We start from the raw sequence: 15,737 nt of genomic DNA on the forward strand, positions 1-15,737 counted from the left end.
GTGTAAATATACCACAGTTTCTTAGTCCATTCTTCTACTGAGGGACACTTAGGCTGTTTCCAAGAAAGTGGGTCAGAGGAGAGGATATCCAATTGAGACTTTAGGTGAGAGTAGCATGGAAGAATGGGGAAATAGTAGGACCCACAGGGTCCTGGAAACCTACAAGAAGAACTTTATGACAGGCAGATCTGGATCCTGGGGTCCTCCTCAAACTAAGGCACCAGCCAAGGAGAATATAGGCAGTAAGCTTCGAACCCCTACCAAGACCTAGCCGACGAACATGATACTCTCCACCGTTGAGTGGAGAGTGAGATCTGACTCTCACACGACTCTGATGCCCCTTTCTGACCATGTCCCCCAGATGGGGAGACCTGGTGGCACTCAGAGGAGGATAGCTAGTACCAAAGAGGACTTGATATTCTGAGAGCATATATAGGGGGAGGAGGTCTCCCTCAGTCATAGACATAGGGGAGGGGAGAAGGGGAGAAATGGGAGGGAGGGAAGAAATGGGAGGAAACAGGGGAAGGGCTAACAATCTAGATGTAATATGAATAAATTAACAAAAAAAAAAAACAGGGTCTCAAGGCAGTTGGGGAGGCAGAGGCAGGTGGATCTCTGAGTTGAAGGCCAGCCTAGTCTACAAAGTGAGTTCAGGACAGCCAAGGCTACACAGTGAAACCCTGTCTCGAAAAACAAAGCACAAAAAAGCAGGGTCTCCTGTAACCCAGGCTAGTTTCAAAGTAGGTGGGGAGCTGAGAATGACGTTGACCTTCTTCTGACCTCTGGCCCCACTTCCTCGTCCTGAGGCGACAGTAGCCACGCACTCCCACCTGGAGGTCATGTGCTGCTGAGGATGAACCCAGCGCGCAACACATGCTAAGCAAGCACTCCAACCGTGCTGTGTATATCCCAGGGTTCCCCCCTTTGCAACTAAAAACATTTCAGGTGTCTGATCTGAGGTTTTAATTTCTATTTAACTATTATGTATTCATTTAAATTTTTTTCTAAATTAATTTTTTTAATGAACAAAAACCAGTTTTAATCTCATTATTCAGAAACAGGTCATGGTTAGTCTTCCAAACAAACTACTTTTAAGAAACAAAATAAGAGCCGGGCAGTGGTGGCGCACACCTTTAATCCCAGCACTTGGGATGCAGAGTGCTGTGAGTTCGAGGCCAGCCTGGTCTACAAAGTGAGTCCAGGACAGCCAAGGTTACACAGAGAAGCCTTGTCTCGAAAAGCCAAAAAAAAAAAAAAAAGAAAAGAAAAGAAAAAGAAAAAGAAACAAAATAGGGCCATGTTTTATATATATATATATATACACACACACACACACACACACACACACACACACACACATATATATATAACTTTTAATTTTCTTGAATATATTATTAAATTCCATTATCATTAAATTTTCAGTTTTCAATATTACAGTCTCCCACATGAGTCTACTGCATGGACATAACACAAAACTGTCTCAACTCCAGCTTTCTATTTATAAGTGTATAAGTAAAGGCACTCCTGCTTATAAATGCACATTTGAACGCTTCCTTAAAATGAACTCACAGAAACAGAATTCTGGGACAAGAGGTATGAACATTTTTATTTTGAAGATTAATTTGTATTTCTGAGTGTGCGTTTGGGAGGGGTGTGGGCAGTACACAGGTCCTCTCTCCAGTATCCACGTCAGATGGCTATCCTTGGTTGTCAACTTGACTAAATCTGAAATTAACCAAAAGCCTAAAATGGAGAGCACACCTGTGAGAAACACTTGTGAGACATTTTTGCTTACTTTGCAATAGGAAGATCTGCTAAGCCAGACCTTTGAGGTGGGAAGACTACACCTCTGACCTGGACCTAGCCGTCTGCTGGAAGCCTCTAATAAGAACAGGAAGCAGGAAGCGTTTGCTCTTTGCCTGCTTGCTCTTGCCTGGCCCACAAGTCCACTCCCTCACTGGCTTAGAGCCCACTTCTTCAGGATTCCGGTGTACACTGAAGACCAGCTGAGACACTCAGCCTCATGGACTGAACAACTACTGGATTCTTGTTGGACCGTGTGTTCATAGGCAGCCATTGTCGAATTAGCTGGGCCACAATAAATTCCATATGTAGACAGAGTGAGAGAGGAGGGGGGCTCGCTAGAAAATCCTGATTAATACGCCAGTATATGAATATTTTTAAGGCTTTGAACTTACATTACTACACTGCTATTCAAAAGTAGTTACAAAAAGGTTATCTCCAATTAAAAGTATGAAAGGGGTTTGTTGTTGTTGTTGTTTTGTTTTGGAGAAAGGGACAATTAGAACCCTGTATAACACAGGCGGGCATAGAACTCACAATGTAGTCCACGCTGGCCTCAAATTTGTGACCCTCTTGCCTCAGTCTCTCCAGAACTGGAGTTAAAGGTGTACACAACCAAATATTGATCGTCTGCATTCTGAGCTTCATTTCCCAAGGTTACAGGCTTTAAATGCCATCTTAAAGCACATCTAACTTGTAGAAAACCGTGTGTTTATTAGTTACCTGTGTTGCTTATGTAGTTAAAAGGCTGTGTTGTTTGTTTGATCTCCAATTAAGATATTCCTTCTCTTTGATACGTAAGGGCTTTTAGTAAGTATACCTGAACACACTGTTACTAAGTATACCTGAACACACTGTTACTAAGTATACCTGAACACACTGTTACTAAGTATACCTGAACACACTGTTACTGAGAGATCATTTCACATTTACTGTCTTCTGCAGTATTTTATGTTGGTAAAGACTATTCATAATTTCTTATGTAACTTACTTTTTATGCTTTAAACATATATTTTAAAGATACATATATATATACATATATGTACACACATCTATATTTAAGTATCTTCTTACTCAGAAAACCAACACACATGCAGTTATATTTCCCCCTAACATTTCATCAAACATTTTATTCTATTTGCATTACAGTTGTGAGCTGACAGATGGGTGCTGGGAATTGAACCCAGGTCCTTTAGAAGAGTAGACAGTGCTCTTAACCACTGAGCCATCTCTCTGACCCCCCATTTCATCAATTTTTATCTAAGTGTTTTAATGAATCTTAAATTTTATTATACTGGGGCTGGAGAGATGGCTCAGCAGTTAAGAGCACTGACTGCTCTTCCAGAGGGCCTGAGTTCAATTCCTAGCAACCACATGGTGGCTCACAACCATCTATAATGTGATCTAATGTGCACGGTATACATAATAAATAAATAAATCTATAAAAAATTTATTATACTGAATACTGTTGCAATTTGATTTCTTTCCACACAGTTAGTAACTGTTCTAGCCTGGGAACTGTCAATTCCCTCTTTATGTATTTAAAATATCACCTTTAGTTTAGACACACCTGTATACTTAGTCTTTATTTCAGATTCTTTGAAATCTGTCCAATAGGTTTGCAAACATCTCCAGTATTCTATATATCATAATTTTATTCATGTTTTAATTTTGGATGGCAAGATCTCCTTAATTCTTTAGAGAAATTTTTTGCTATGGTCATAGAACCAGCATTTTAGAGAGATGTTACATATTTTTATCAAGTTCTCTATTAAGAACTATAATTGTCTTTTTCTTCTACAAAAACTATAATTTTCATTCCAGTGTTTTTCATTTAAAAATTAAGATGAAAAAGCCAGCTTAGTTTTTCCACTATGTAGATACACTCAGAATGGTTTAGTGTCTGACATATAATCATAGGCTTTCCTACAGTACAGTCTCTAACAAAACTTGGTATTTCAAACCCCTGGTTATAGCACTGTTTACCTTTATACCAAGAAGGTTGGGAAGGCACCTAAGGGACCCCGACTGTCTAAAACAGAGAAGCACGTCAGTGGGGCCTGGGGGCCTCCATGTGTTCTAAGCATGCCCCTGACAGGATCCAACAGAATTTCATTATTGAGGAGCAGAAACTTGTGGAAGTGCTGAAGGCATAGCACAGAGTCAGAAAGCAAATACATATGCAACTTTTTTAAGTAATAAAAATCAAAGCTCCTTCAGGAAAACCTGAAAGCTTAAATATAACCTCTCCAGGTGTGAATCTCTGTGGCTCTCTCTCTTGGAGTTTGCTGAACTTCTTAGATGTACAAGTTAACTTGTTTGAGTCTGGAGATGCTATTGTGTTTCTTTTCCCAAAAATTTTCTCGCCTCCTTTCCTTTTTATCTGGTATTTCCATTGGTTTTGTTTTTGTTTGGTTTGGTTTTCTATGTGTAGCCTTGGCTGTCCTGAATTCACTTTGTAGGCCAGGGTGGCCTTGAACTCACAGAGATCTGCCTGCCTCTGCGTCCCGAGTGCTGGGGTCCCAGGTGTGCACCACTGTGTCTGGTCACAATGTGTTTCCTTACACTTTGTATTTCCTTTAGAGGAAATAATCTGTACTGATCTAACTTCATTCACCTCTGTTGCTTAAAAAAAGTTATATCCAGGCTATAGTGATGCATACTTTTAATCCCAGCACTCAGGAGGCAGAGGCAAGCAGATGTCTGAGCTTGAGGCCAGCCTGGCCTACCAAGGGAGTTCCAGGTCAGCCAGGGCAGTGCAGAGAAACTCTGTCTCAAAAACGTTTTTTTGTCCATACATAATCTTACTCTATAGCCCACATTACACTCAGACTTGAGGCATTCCCCCCGTCTTTGCTTTCCAGGTGCTGAGATTACAGCTATGAGCTATCACACCTGGTTCTTTCTTCTGTTATCTTAAATCTGCGGTTGACTACTTCTTCAGCAAATTTTTAAAAATATTTTTATGAGCATAAAAATGCACATTTGTATGTTTGTGTATGTATGCATGTTTATGCATGTGTATGTATGTATGTGTGTACATATGTACCATAGTATGTATGTAAAACTCAAAGGACAATTTCAAGTATAGGTCCTAATTCTCCCCTTGGTTGAGACAAGGGTCTTTTGTTTTCCCACCACTTACAGCAGGCTGGCTGGGCCCGAAAGCATCTAAGGGTTCCCTTGTTCCTGTATCCCATCTCCCAGTAGCAGTGTTGGAGTTACAGATATTTGTGCTGTGTATCCAGCATGGGTTCTGAGGATTTGAACTCAGGCTCTTACATTTGCATGGCAAGTGCTTTTACCCACTGAAATAGTTTGGCTATCTCTTGATATCTAACAGATAGTTTCCTGCCCTGGTAATTTACACACACACACACACACACACACACACACACACACCATTTTTCTATGTCTTATTGTTATTACAGTTAAAAATAAACTTTTTGAGACAAGGGCTCATGTGGCCCAGGCTAGCATCAAACTCTCTATGTAGACAAGAGAGAGTTTGAGCTTCTGACTTTCCAGCCTCCATCTCCCAAGGGCTCCGACTTCCAGCTGAAACCACACAACTCCTGAGTTGAGCCATGTCCCTCACGTGGCTGTGGTTCCGCATTTCCGTAGTGAGTTGCCTAGATCAAACCTCTACATTTTCCCCAAGAGCACAGCCACTGAGGTCTTTTCTCAGTTTTTAGTTTTATGTCTGACTTCCTGGGAAAAGTCAGTCAACAATTCCTCATAAGTTGTGACTAACACCTTTACCTTTGGCCAACAAATTTGTCTGTGGCTAAGAAAATGCATTTAAAGTTCAGTTTACATTATCTTCTCTGACTTTTACTTCTGTGTCTACAAGAACTCACATACAACCAAAGAAGAGTAGCTTGCAGGGCCCACGCCAGTCTTTTCTGAGCACACATAGTTCGCTATTATTACTGCTGGATTTTTTTTTTTTTTAATATTTTTAAAGGTATGGAGTCTTTATATGCTGTCTGGGTTGGCCTTGAACTTGTAGCCTCAACTGAGTCTTCTGTTTCTGCCTCTCAAGCAGCCATCTCTGGTTTGTTTTGTCTTTTGTTTTGAGACAGGGTTTCTCTGTGTAGCCTTGGCTGTCCTGGACTCCCTTTGTAAACCAGGATGGCCTCAAACTCACAGAAATCTACTTGTTTCTGCCTCCCCAGTGCTGGGACGAAAAGCTTGCGCCACCATGCCAGGGCCATTTCTGGTTTTACTGTCTCAATAGCTGCATTAGAATTCAGAAAGCAGCACCAAGTCCTTAGGCTAGCTGTGATAGAAGTCCCTGACTGTAACTGCTTTAAACAACGTCCTAGATATGGACTTTGCTGTGCTCTGCTCCAGAGTGTTCAAAGTGCAAGAATGGCAGGCAGCTGCTTTAAAACCAACCTCCTACCATGAGAAAGCCTGATCCTTCCTACTCTGCATCCCAATCTAACCTCAAGCCACTTCCCTTCCTTGTGCTTGAAACATCAACCTGCTTCCGCAGAACATCTCTTGGTGCTCCTGTTTCGCCCACTACCCTGTGCAGTTTGCTCCTTCCCCATCTGGGGTGTCAGCGGAAACGGTCTAACGTCACATCCATGCCCCACCTATTTGCTACTTCCTGTCATAGGATCTGGTTTTGCCCATCATCATAGACAAAATTTAATGAAAGCAAAGATCTTGTCTGCTTTAATAACTGCCGGGGGGGGGGAGGGGCTGGAGAGATGGCTCAGAGGTTAAGAGCACTGGCTGCTCTTCCAAATGTCCTGAGTTCCGTTCCCAGCAACCACATGTTGGTTCACAACCATCTATAAAGAGATCTGGTACCCTCTTCTGGCATGCGTGTGTACATGCAAACAGAACACTGTATACATAATAAATAAATAAATCTTAAAAAAAAAAAAAACTGCCAAGGGTCAACCAGGAGGCTATTTATAAATAGATTTTGTATGAATGTTGAATAGGATATAGTGTGAAATCAATCGAAATATCTGCAGTTCTGAGACATAAAGCCTACATACTTCAATATATTTGAAATTAAAATGTGAACAAGAATAAAACTATCTTACCTCCTGCAATGACAAAATGGCTCAAGGCATCTTTATTTCGATACACACTTAGTCCAGTGTTCACTGAGCTGGGAAGAGAGGAAATAGAAAACATTACATCCAAAGTACACGCCATTCACTTTCCTGATTGCTTTTTTCATTGAAATGTGTTTTAAAATGTCCTGTTAGAACTAAGGAGGTAGTTCAGTCAGCAGAGTCCTTGCTTATCGTCCAAAGTCTGGGTTCAATGCCCACACTACCTCAGATGAGGCATGGTGGCTCAAGCCTCTAAACCCAGTGTTTGGGATCCTGAGGCAGGAGGATGAGAAATTCAAGCCCATCCTCAGCTACACATCAAGTTCAAAGTCAGGTGGGGTACATGACACCCTGCCTTTAAAACACAAAGTTAAGACCTAGAAACACACCAACAAAGATTCTATTCTTCAATCTCTAGCTCCAGTCTAGGTCCTGTCGTTGTGTTCTAGACTAACATGCCTATGAGTTTTTAGGTAAACTCATCAAAGAATGAAACAAAACCAAATTCCTCGAACAAATTATTCATTCAAAACCAGCAACTTATAAAGAAGGGCTCTGTAGAATTTTCCTTTCTTCAAAACTCTGACTCTCTTCTGGGCATGGTGACACACTGAAATCCCAGGACTTGGGAGGATAAGGAGGAGAATCACAAGTTTGAGGACACTCACTGCACTGAGTTCTAGGACAGCCCGAGATGTAGCAAGACATTGCCTCCCCTCCCTGCCACCAGGAAAAGATGACGACTCTTGTACAACTGAGAACTTACTTGAATATAGTCACAAAGACTGCAGTTCTCCAACTCCAACGCCAACCATACCGAATGAAGCCCCTCATCGCAGCACGGTGTGCACTTTGCTAAAAATAATTTGTTAAAATGCTGTGAGATTCCAAAATAACTTGACATTTTCCTTATTCTACAACTTCAATGACAAAACTGTCAGTTGCAAATTACTGAGGTAACACTGTGGTGGTCTGAATAGGTCTGGCCCATAGGGAGTGGCTCTATTAGGGGGCATGACCTTGTTGGAGGAAGTTGGAGGAAGCTATGCCCAACACTAAGACATAGAACTCTCAACTGCTTCTCCAGCACCATGCCTGCCTGTGTGCTGCCAGGCTTCTCACCATGGCAATAAGGGACGAACGCTCTGAAGCTGTAAGCCAGTCCCAATTACATGTTTTCTTCTTGTAAGAGTTGTCATGCTCCTGTTATCTGTTCACAGCAATAAAATCCAAACTAAGACCTACACCTGGACAGAAATGTAGAAAAAACATTTCTGGAGCTCTAATTAACACTTGAGCAAAAGACATGGGAGACCAAGAGAAAGGGGCTAAGAAACAGTCGCTCCTGCTGTTTGAGACAGCCAGTGACCACCTCAGCAAAAAGGCCAACAGCCTTAAGCTATACAGATGTCTCTGCATCTTTACTATTAAAGCAAAGTGGGACCCCAAGAGTCCTGCAATAGCTGCCTGAAGAACGCTACCAAATAGAAGGTAGTGAGATAGGTATCAGAAAACAACCACCCTAAAGGGCACACAAGAGCGATATCAAATTCCAGGTTATCAGGGCTGGAGAGATGGCTCAGAGGTTAAGAGCACTCACTGGCTGCTCTTCTAGAGGTCATGGGTTCAATTCCTGGCAACCAATCACACGGTGGCTATTGAGCATCTACAGTGAGATCTGGTGCCCTCTTCTGGCCTGCAGGGATACATGCAGGCAGAACATTGTAGACATAATAAATAAATAAATCTTTTTTAAAAACCACAAAAACAAACAAACAAAAAAACAAAAACCCAGGTTATCTCCTGCCATCTTTAACAGTGATGCCCACTCTTCCATATTTTATGCTGAGGTCACTGGCCTCAATGACCACTTTGCTAAGCTCATTTTCTGATATGACAACCCATTAGGTTAGGCAACAGAGTGGTGGATCTCATGGCTCACCTGGCCTTCAAAAGTAAGCAACTCTAAATCACCCATCCCAGCAAGAACATAGGAGGAAGAGGAAGACCCTCAGTTGCTGGGTCCCAATAAGCGCCCCATGCACTGAGCATCTGCTTAAAATCTCCATCCCAGGCCCCAGAAGAAGTAGAGGAGTTTAGGGAGTCCTACTTTCAAGTACCATCAACAAAGTTCACTGTTGGGGCTGGAGAGATGGTTCAGCAATTAAGAGCACTTGCTGCTCTACCATTGCACCAAGTTCAGTTCACAGCACTCACATGATGGCTCACACCATCGACAACTCCAGTTCCATGAGATCCAACTCTTCTGAGACAGCAGGCATGCCCATGGAACATACATACATACATATGTGCAGACAAACACACATACACATTTAAAAACTACTTCACTATAACTCCTACCCTGTAGAAATAAAGAAAGAAAGAAAGCAAGCTAGCTCAAGAAGAAAGGCTTCAAAAGGGTGGGAGGGCTAGTTACAGCAGTCATAGTGGTGCATACTGGTGAGCCTAGCATTTGGGAGGCAGAAGCAGGTGGCTCTGAGTTCAAGATCAGCCTGCTCTACAGAGTAACTTCCAGGACAGCCAGAGCTACATAATGAGATTCAAGTGCTAGTTTAGCAGGGACCACAACGACAGCTATAAAACCAGTAACAGCAGTGCTTCTGACATTCAAGAGAAAGTGGTGAAAAGAAAAGCAAAAAAAACAAAGGCTGAAGAAATGCTTGGCTAAAGGTAAGGATTAAAATAATATAAATGTGGGGGCAAAAAAGAGAAGGAAAAGCATATTTTCTGATAGCCCTTTATGAAAAATAAGCTAGTGGCTTATCCAGCAAAGGAGCTATCCACTAACACCTGACAACCCACATGTGAACCGGGGAGCAACATCAAAAGCTAGATGCAGTGGACTGCAGCACTCCTACAGTGAGATGGGTAGAAATAGGAAACTTGAGGGCCAGTCAGCCTATAGCACACAGAGCAGTGGTAGAAACAGGAGTGACCTTGCCTCTTCAAGGCAAGACGGGGACTCTCACCACTGTCCTTTGAACTCCATGAACTTGTGCATACACATGCACACACACAAAACTGAAAACATAACAACAACAACAATGATGATGATGACGTTAACATGTTACCTCATTTACTTTTAACATCATTCTCTTCAGTGAAGTGTTTTAGTTCTCACTAGAGCTTCAGTGGGAAGCTCAGCACCACCATCACTAGGGCTAAGGAACAACATCATAGCTGAAGGGTGTGCTGTGTGTCTCCACAGTGCACTCTCTTCTATGAGCCCATCACAAAGCAGGCCTGGCCTAGCAGGCACATCGTGAGATTCAGTTTATATCTGTACGGATTATGAGAAAACCTTTGTGAGATACGAACTCCTACCTGATCTTGGGCAAGTCAAAACTTCTCTAAGATGTATCAGTGTAGGGGCTGGGGGAGCTCAAGAGAGAGCTCAGCAGATAAGAGCACTCGCTGCTCTTGCAGAGGACCTGAGTTTGGTTCCCAGCACCTATGCAGGGAGGCTCACAACTCCCTGTAACTTTAGCTGCAGGGGATCTGATGATCTCCTCTGGCCTCTGCAGGCACCTACACCTACACACACACACACACACACACACACACACACACACACACACACACACACCAACACTATCTGCCCTCAGTCTAAAAGTAGTATTACCCTGGAAGAACAGAGCACACCGAGGATCCAGATCTTAGTTTCTCAATACTATTCTTCCCTAAAAGAAATCTTAGCTCCACCAGGTGTGACAGAGCATGCCTTTAAACACAGTGCTGGGGAGGCAAAGGCAGGAGGATCTTTGTGAGCTTGAGTCTATCCTGGTCTATATCGCAAGTTCCAGAATAGCCAGGACTACAGAGAGAAACCTTGTCTAAAACAAAACCAAAAAAAGTTCCTTAGAGAAATGGCTATTTTCAAGAGCAGCAATAGAAGAGTAAAAGCCGAGCCAGCCAGGAATAGTGAGCTGAAAACCAGACTGGACTATCAAGGAAGACTCTCAGGCAAACCAGACAGTCAGACAAACATCTCAAGGGCAGACGAACTGCCTAAAAGGGGCCCCACAGTCCCAATACAAGGCAACTGAGTATTAGAATAAAGGACAATGATGGAATATAACTGCATGGAGTAAATAGGAAATTCTGAGTACATACAGATAGAAACAAACTATACATAAGAACCACGCACTTCATACCAACACTGGTCATGAGCAGACCACAGAAGATGTGCTCCCAGAAGATGGCCTAATGACCTGGTGGCTATCCTAGTTTTTCTCAGAACAATCCATCGTTATTATTAGTTAAATAAATGCATGAGTAAACATAATGGAGTGGCTGCTACTACTAAGCACAACACTAAACAATGATGTAAAAACTATGCTAGAATTAGTAAAAAGTCATTTAACAATCATGACAGTGCAAACACTTCAAGTATGAATGAACTGAATTAAAAAAGCACAGGGCAGGTGAAAATGACATATTTACACGAAAATACTTATTTACTGTAAAAAACTTTTCTCCAAAGAAAAAGCATAGTAATTTTTGTTATAAGAACACAGCAGATCTCATCTTAACCAAGTAACTGAAGTCTACACCAAGAAACAAATAGGATGTGCTTCTGATGCAAGGTGCTGAGAGCTCGGTCCTAGGGCACTTCTGCCAAGAAACAAGTCTCAATCTTTTTCCACTCCTTACCCTTTGAGAGAGAGAGAGAGAGAGAGAGAGAGAGAGAGAGAGAGAGAGAGAGAGAGAGAGAGAGAGTGTGTTTGTGTCATGGAGGTCAGAGAACAACTTATTAACAGTTTGTTCTCATAAGCAGGGTGTGGTGGCGCACGCCTTTAATCCCAGCATTGCAGAGGCAGAGGATCTCTGTGAGTTTGAGGCCAGCCTGGAATACAGAGAGAGTTCCAGGACAGCCAGAGCTATTACACAGAGAAACCATGTCTCAAAAAAAAAAAAAAAAGTTTTTTTTCTCTCCTTTCCACCATCCTGGGAATCAAACTCAGGCTGTCTAGCTTGGCAGCAAGTATCTTTAGCCACTGAGCCATTTCAAGGCTCACAAATCTCAATTTTATGAGAAACCATCAAGCAAATCTAAACTGAGGGGCATTCTACAAATGGTCCATAGTCTTTAAAATCGCCCGAGGGCAAGACTGATAGAGAAACTGCTCCAGACCAATGGATTCTAAAGAGGGTTGAGGCAAATTCAATATGGAATCTACTATTAGATATTAAACCAGGAAAAGAAAATTACCTTTCTTTTAAACAGATTTATTGAAGAAGCAGAAAATGCATCTAGATACTTAGCATTGGTACTTCATTGCTAAGTACAGATCAGATTTCTTCACCCTCACATTCCAAATCCTCCCACCCAAGACTTAACAGAAACGAAGTGTAAGGAGGGTAGTAAAGGGCAGGAGAGAGGGCTCAGAGGTGAAGAGCACTGGCTGCTCTTCCAGCGTTCAATTCCCAGCAACCACATGGCAGCTCACAGCTGTCTGTAACTCCAGGATCCAACACCCTCACAGAGACATGCATGCAGGCAAAACACCAATGCACATAAAATAAAAATAAACAGTCAAAGGAGAGAAAGGGGGGGGACAGTTAAATTGGTTTGCCCCTAACTACTAGGCCATCAATACTTACCACAGCATCAAATCGGTTATGATAAATCTCCGCTTGGCTATACTCAATGTAGCGGTTTTTAGCATAAATAAAAGCAGGCACTCCCCCATATGCCCAGCCAATGATGCCTGCTGAAACTGCTGCCTTGCAGATATAGTCAACTTCCTTTGAAATTCTCTGTTGTTCACTAAAATGCCAAAAAGAAAATGCTGTTAGGAAACTAAACCACTGTGCTCAGAATTATCCTACGTGCTTATACCATATTTTTTGTTATGGGCAGAACTGTTTAAATCCATCTGTGAATCAATGCAGTTATAGAAAAGCAGCACACACTGGGTCTAATGGTAGACACCTATAACTACAACACTCAGGAGACTAAGGTCAGGGAATCATGACTTTGAAGCCCTCCTGTGCTACATAATGAAACCCTGCTCCAAAAACAAAACAAAACAAACAAAAAAGCCATACAAGTCCTCAAAAGCAATCCATGCTGTTGGAAAACTAGAATAGTAATTATGCTTGGGAAGAAGGGCACAAAGGGAGCTTCTGGGACCCTGGGAACAATTTCTGGCTTTGCTTACACAAATACGTTCATTTAGGAAAACTCATTATAAATACACTTAGGTATATTTTTCTAAACACACAGTACAACCCCAGAGATAAAGAAAAATATTTGTGTTAGATATAGAGGCTAATATTCTCATTTTTAAATTCTAAGCAAATATATACTACATGAACTCATGAGATTTGTTTGTTTTGTTTCTTTTCTTTTTTTTTTTTTTTTTTTTTTTTTTGTTTTTCGAGACAGGGTTTCTCTGTGTAGCCTTGGCCATCCTGGACTCGCTTTGTAGACCAGGCTGGCCTCGAACTCGCAGCGATCCGCCTGCCTCTGCCTCCCAAGTGCTGGAATTAAATGCGTGCACCACCACGCCCGGCTTGTTTGTTTTGTTTCTTAGGACAGAATTTCTCTGTGTAGCCCTGGCTGTCATCCTGGAAAACACTCTGTAGACCAGCCTGGCCTTGAACTCACAGAGATCCTTCTGCCTCTGCCTCCTAAATGCTGGGATTAAAGGTGTGTGCCATCACTGCCCAGCTTCAGTTCATGAGACTTTTCAAGGAAAAAAAAATATATATATATATATATATGTATATGTGTGTGTGTGTATATATATATATATGCCTGCCAGGTGTGGTGGCTCATGCCTTTAATCCCAGCACTCAGGAGGCAGAGGCAGGTGAATTGCTGTGAGTTTGAGGCCAGCCTGGTCTACAAAAGTGAGTCCACGGGGCTGGAGAGATGGCTCAGCGGTTAAGAGCACTGTCTGTTTTTCTAGAGGTCCTGAGTTCAATTCCCAGCAACCACATGGTGGCTCACCACCATCTATAATGAGATCTAGTATCCTCTTCTGATGTACAGGTGTATATGGAGGCAGAACACTGTGTATGTAATAAATAAATATTTTTTTTAAAAAAAAATGAGTTTAGGACAGTCAGAGCTACACAGAGAAACCCTGTCTCGAAAAACCAAAAACACAAAACAAAATAAAACCTCATGTCTCTATTTCCAACTTCAGAGGATCTGACCTTTCTGGACTCCTGAATACAAAGCACCTACACAAGGAATGTATATACATGTATGTATGTGTGTATATACATATGCAGATAAACTCAAATACATGAAGTAAAAAAATGAATGAATAAATGTCTTTTAAAAAAAAAGAAAGAAAGAAATCAAGGGGGCTAGAAAGATGGCTCAGTGGTTGAGAGCACTGGCTGCTCTTCCAGAGGACCTGGGCTCTATTCCCAGCACCCACATGTTAGTTCACAGCTGTCTGTAACTCCTGTCCTAGGGAATTTAACACCCTCACACAGACATACATGCAATCAAAACATCAATGTAATAAAATAAAAATAAATTATTAAAAGAAGTCAAAATCTAAAGACTGGTTTATGAAATATTCAGATCATTGGTACAAAAAGCACTGAAAGCCATCACAAGGGCCCCAGCCTGTAGTCGCAAAGCTTGAGGGCCATGGCAGGAAAGCCACTGAGCCCAGGAGCTCCAGGCCCCCTGAGGAGCACCGTGAGGACAAGCCACCCATCTCACATTGCCCAGGCCCTCCTGCTCCTCCTGCCAAGTGCTGGCATTGCAGGTATGGGCCACCATACCTACCTATAAAAACATAAAAGAAAAAAAATAACTGAAAAACTATGCAGTAGGCAGCACCGGCCAATCTAAAACAAGGAGGCATCACTTAATTCAAAAGATGCCTCTCCAATACCTAAACAGTTTCCTATGGTGACCCTCCTAAGGAAGCCATCCTGTGGACTGCTACCTTTCTTCTGACAGTGTGTCATCTAATTCTCAATCACTACACTCTTCCTTCGTGTACAAGAAACTTAAACTCTTTGGAAAACAAGTCTTTATGTTTACATTAGCAAGAAAATGGACATATTTTATATCTTATGTTTTTTAAAATTGAACAGAATTTAAAAAATCATCTACATTGACTGATCTGCTGAGTTTCTGAGTAAAACACAAGAAAGAAATGTAAAAAAAACTTGGAAGTTTAACAAACTAGGAGATATCCATGATTTGCTTCTTCAACCTTTTCAGGGCTCAATGACAATATTTATCTCAAATTTAAAAGCTCCAGCTGAGTGTGGCAGTACCCTCCTGCAATCCCAGCATGTGGAAGGAAGAGACAGGGGGTCAGGAGTTCAAGGTTATTCTCAGCAACACAGGCATGTGAGGCAATATGACACCCTCATCTCAAAGCTCCCCCAAGAAACAAAATTAAAGAAATATAAAAATAAGTAATGATGCCGGGTGTGGTGGAACATGCCTTTAATTCCAGCACTTGGGAGGCAGAGGCAGGCGGATCTCTGATTGAGGCCAGCCTGGTCTACAGACTAAGTCTAGGACAGCCAAGGATACACAGAGAAACCCTGTCTCGAAAAGAAAAGAAAAGAAAAAGGCTCTAAAATGTCACAAAGTCAGTTCAAACAGCTCAAGAATGGGGAAAAGGTTTCAGGACTCAGAAACAGATGAGTCTGGGGTGTAAGCTGGGATCCTACTAAACAGCGTGCAGCTAGACCAATCTTTCTGAACTTTGTTTTTTTCCTTTCATGTCATGAAAAAAGAGCATAAAAACTGCATTAGATTATTATCCAAGTTTCTTTCTGTTCCAGTATTCTGTGGCATATAATACTGATAAAAATGGCCATCTTCTGTGGGCCATGATAGTG

The 15,737-nt window shown here is 41.9% G+C and overlaps 1 protein-coding gene across 1 annotated transcript in view; it reads right to left on the minus strand.

The window, feature by feature from the left end:
- Timmdc1 (translocase of inner mitochondrial membrane domain containing 1) overlaps positions 1–15,737 on the minus strand; it is a 28,641-nt gene that overhangs the window by 10,633 nt on the left and 2,271 nt on the right. Inside the window, exons 2-4 of the mRNA XM_051149907.1 lie at positions 12,510–12,675; positions 7,651–7,739; positions 6,870–6,937 (exon numbers count right to left, since the gene is read on the minus strand). Coding sequence (XP_051005864.1) covers positions 6,870–6,937; positions 7,651–7,739; positions 12,510–12,675 — 323 coding nt within the window. The remainder of the gene's footprint in view (positions 1–6,869; positions 6,938–7,650; positions 7,740–12,509; positions 12,676–15,737) is intronic.

The sequence above is a fragment of the Acomys russatus genome, chromosome 8 (genome assembly GCF_903995435.1).
Source record: "Acomys russatus chromosome 8, mAcoRus1.1, whole genome shotgun sequence".
Lineage (NCBI taxonomy): Eukaryota > Metazoa > Chordata > Mammalia > Rodentia > Muridae > Acomys > Acomys russatus.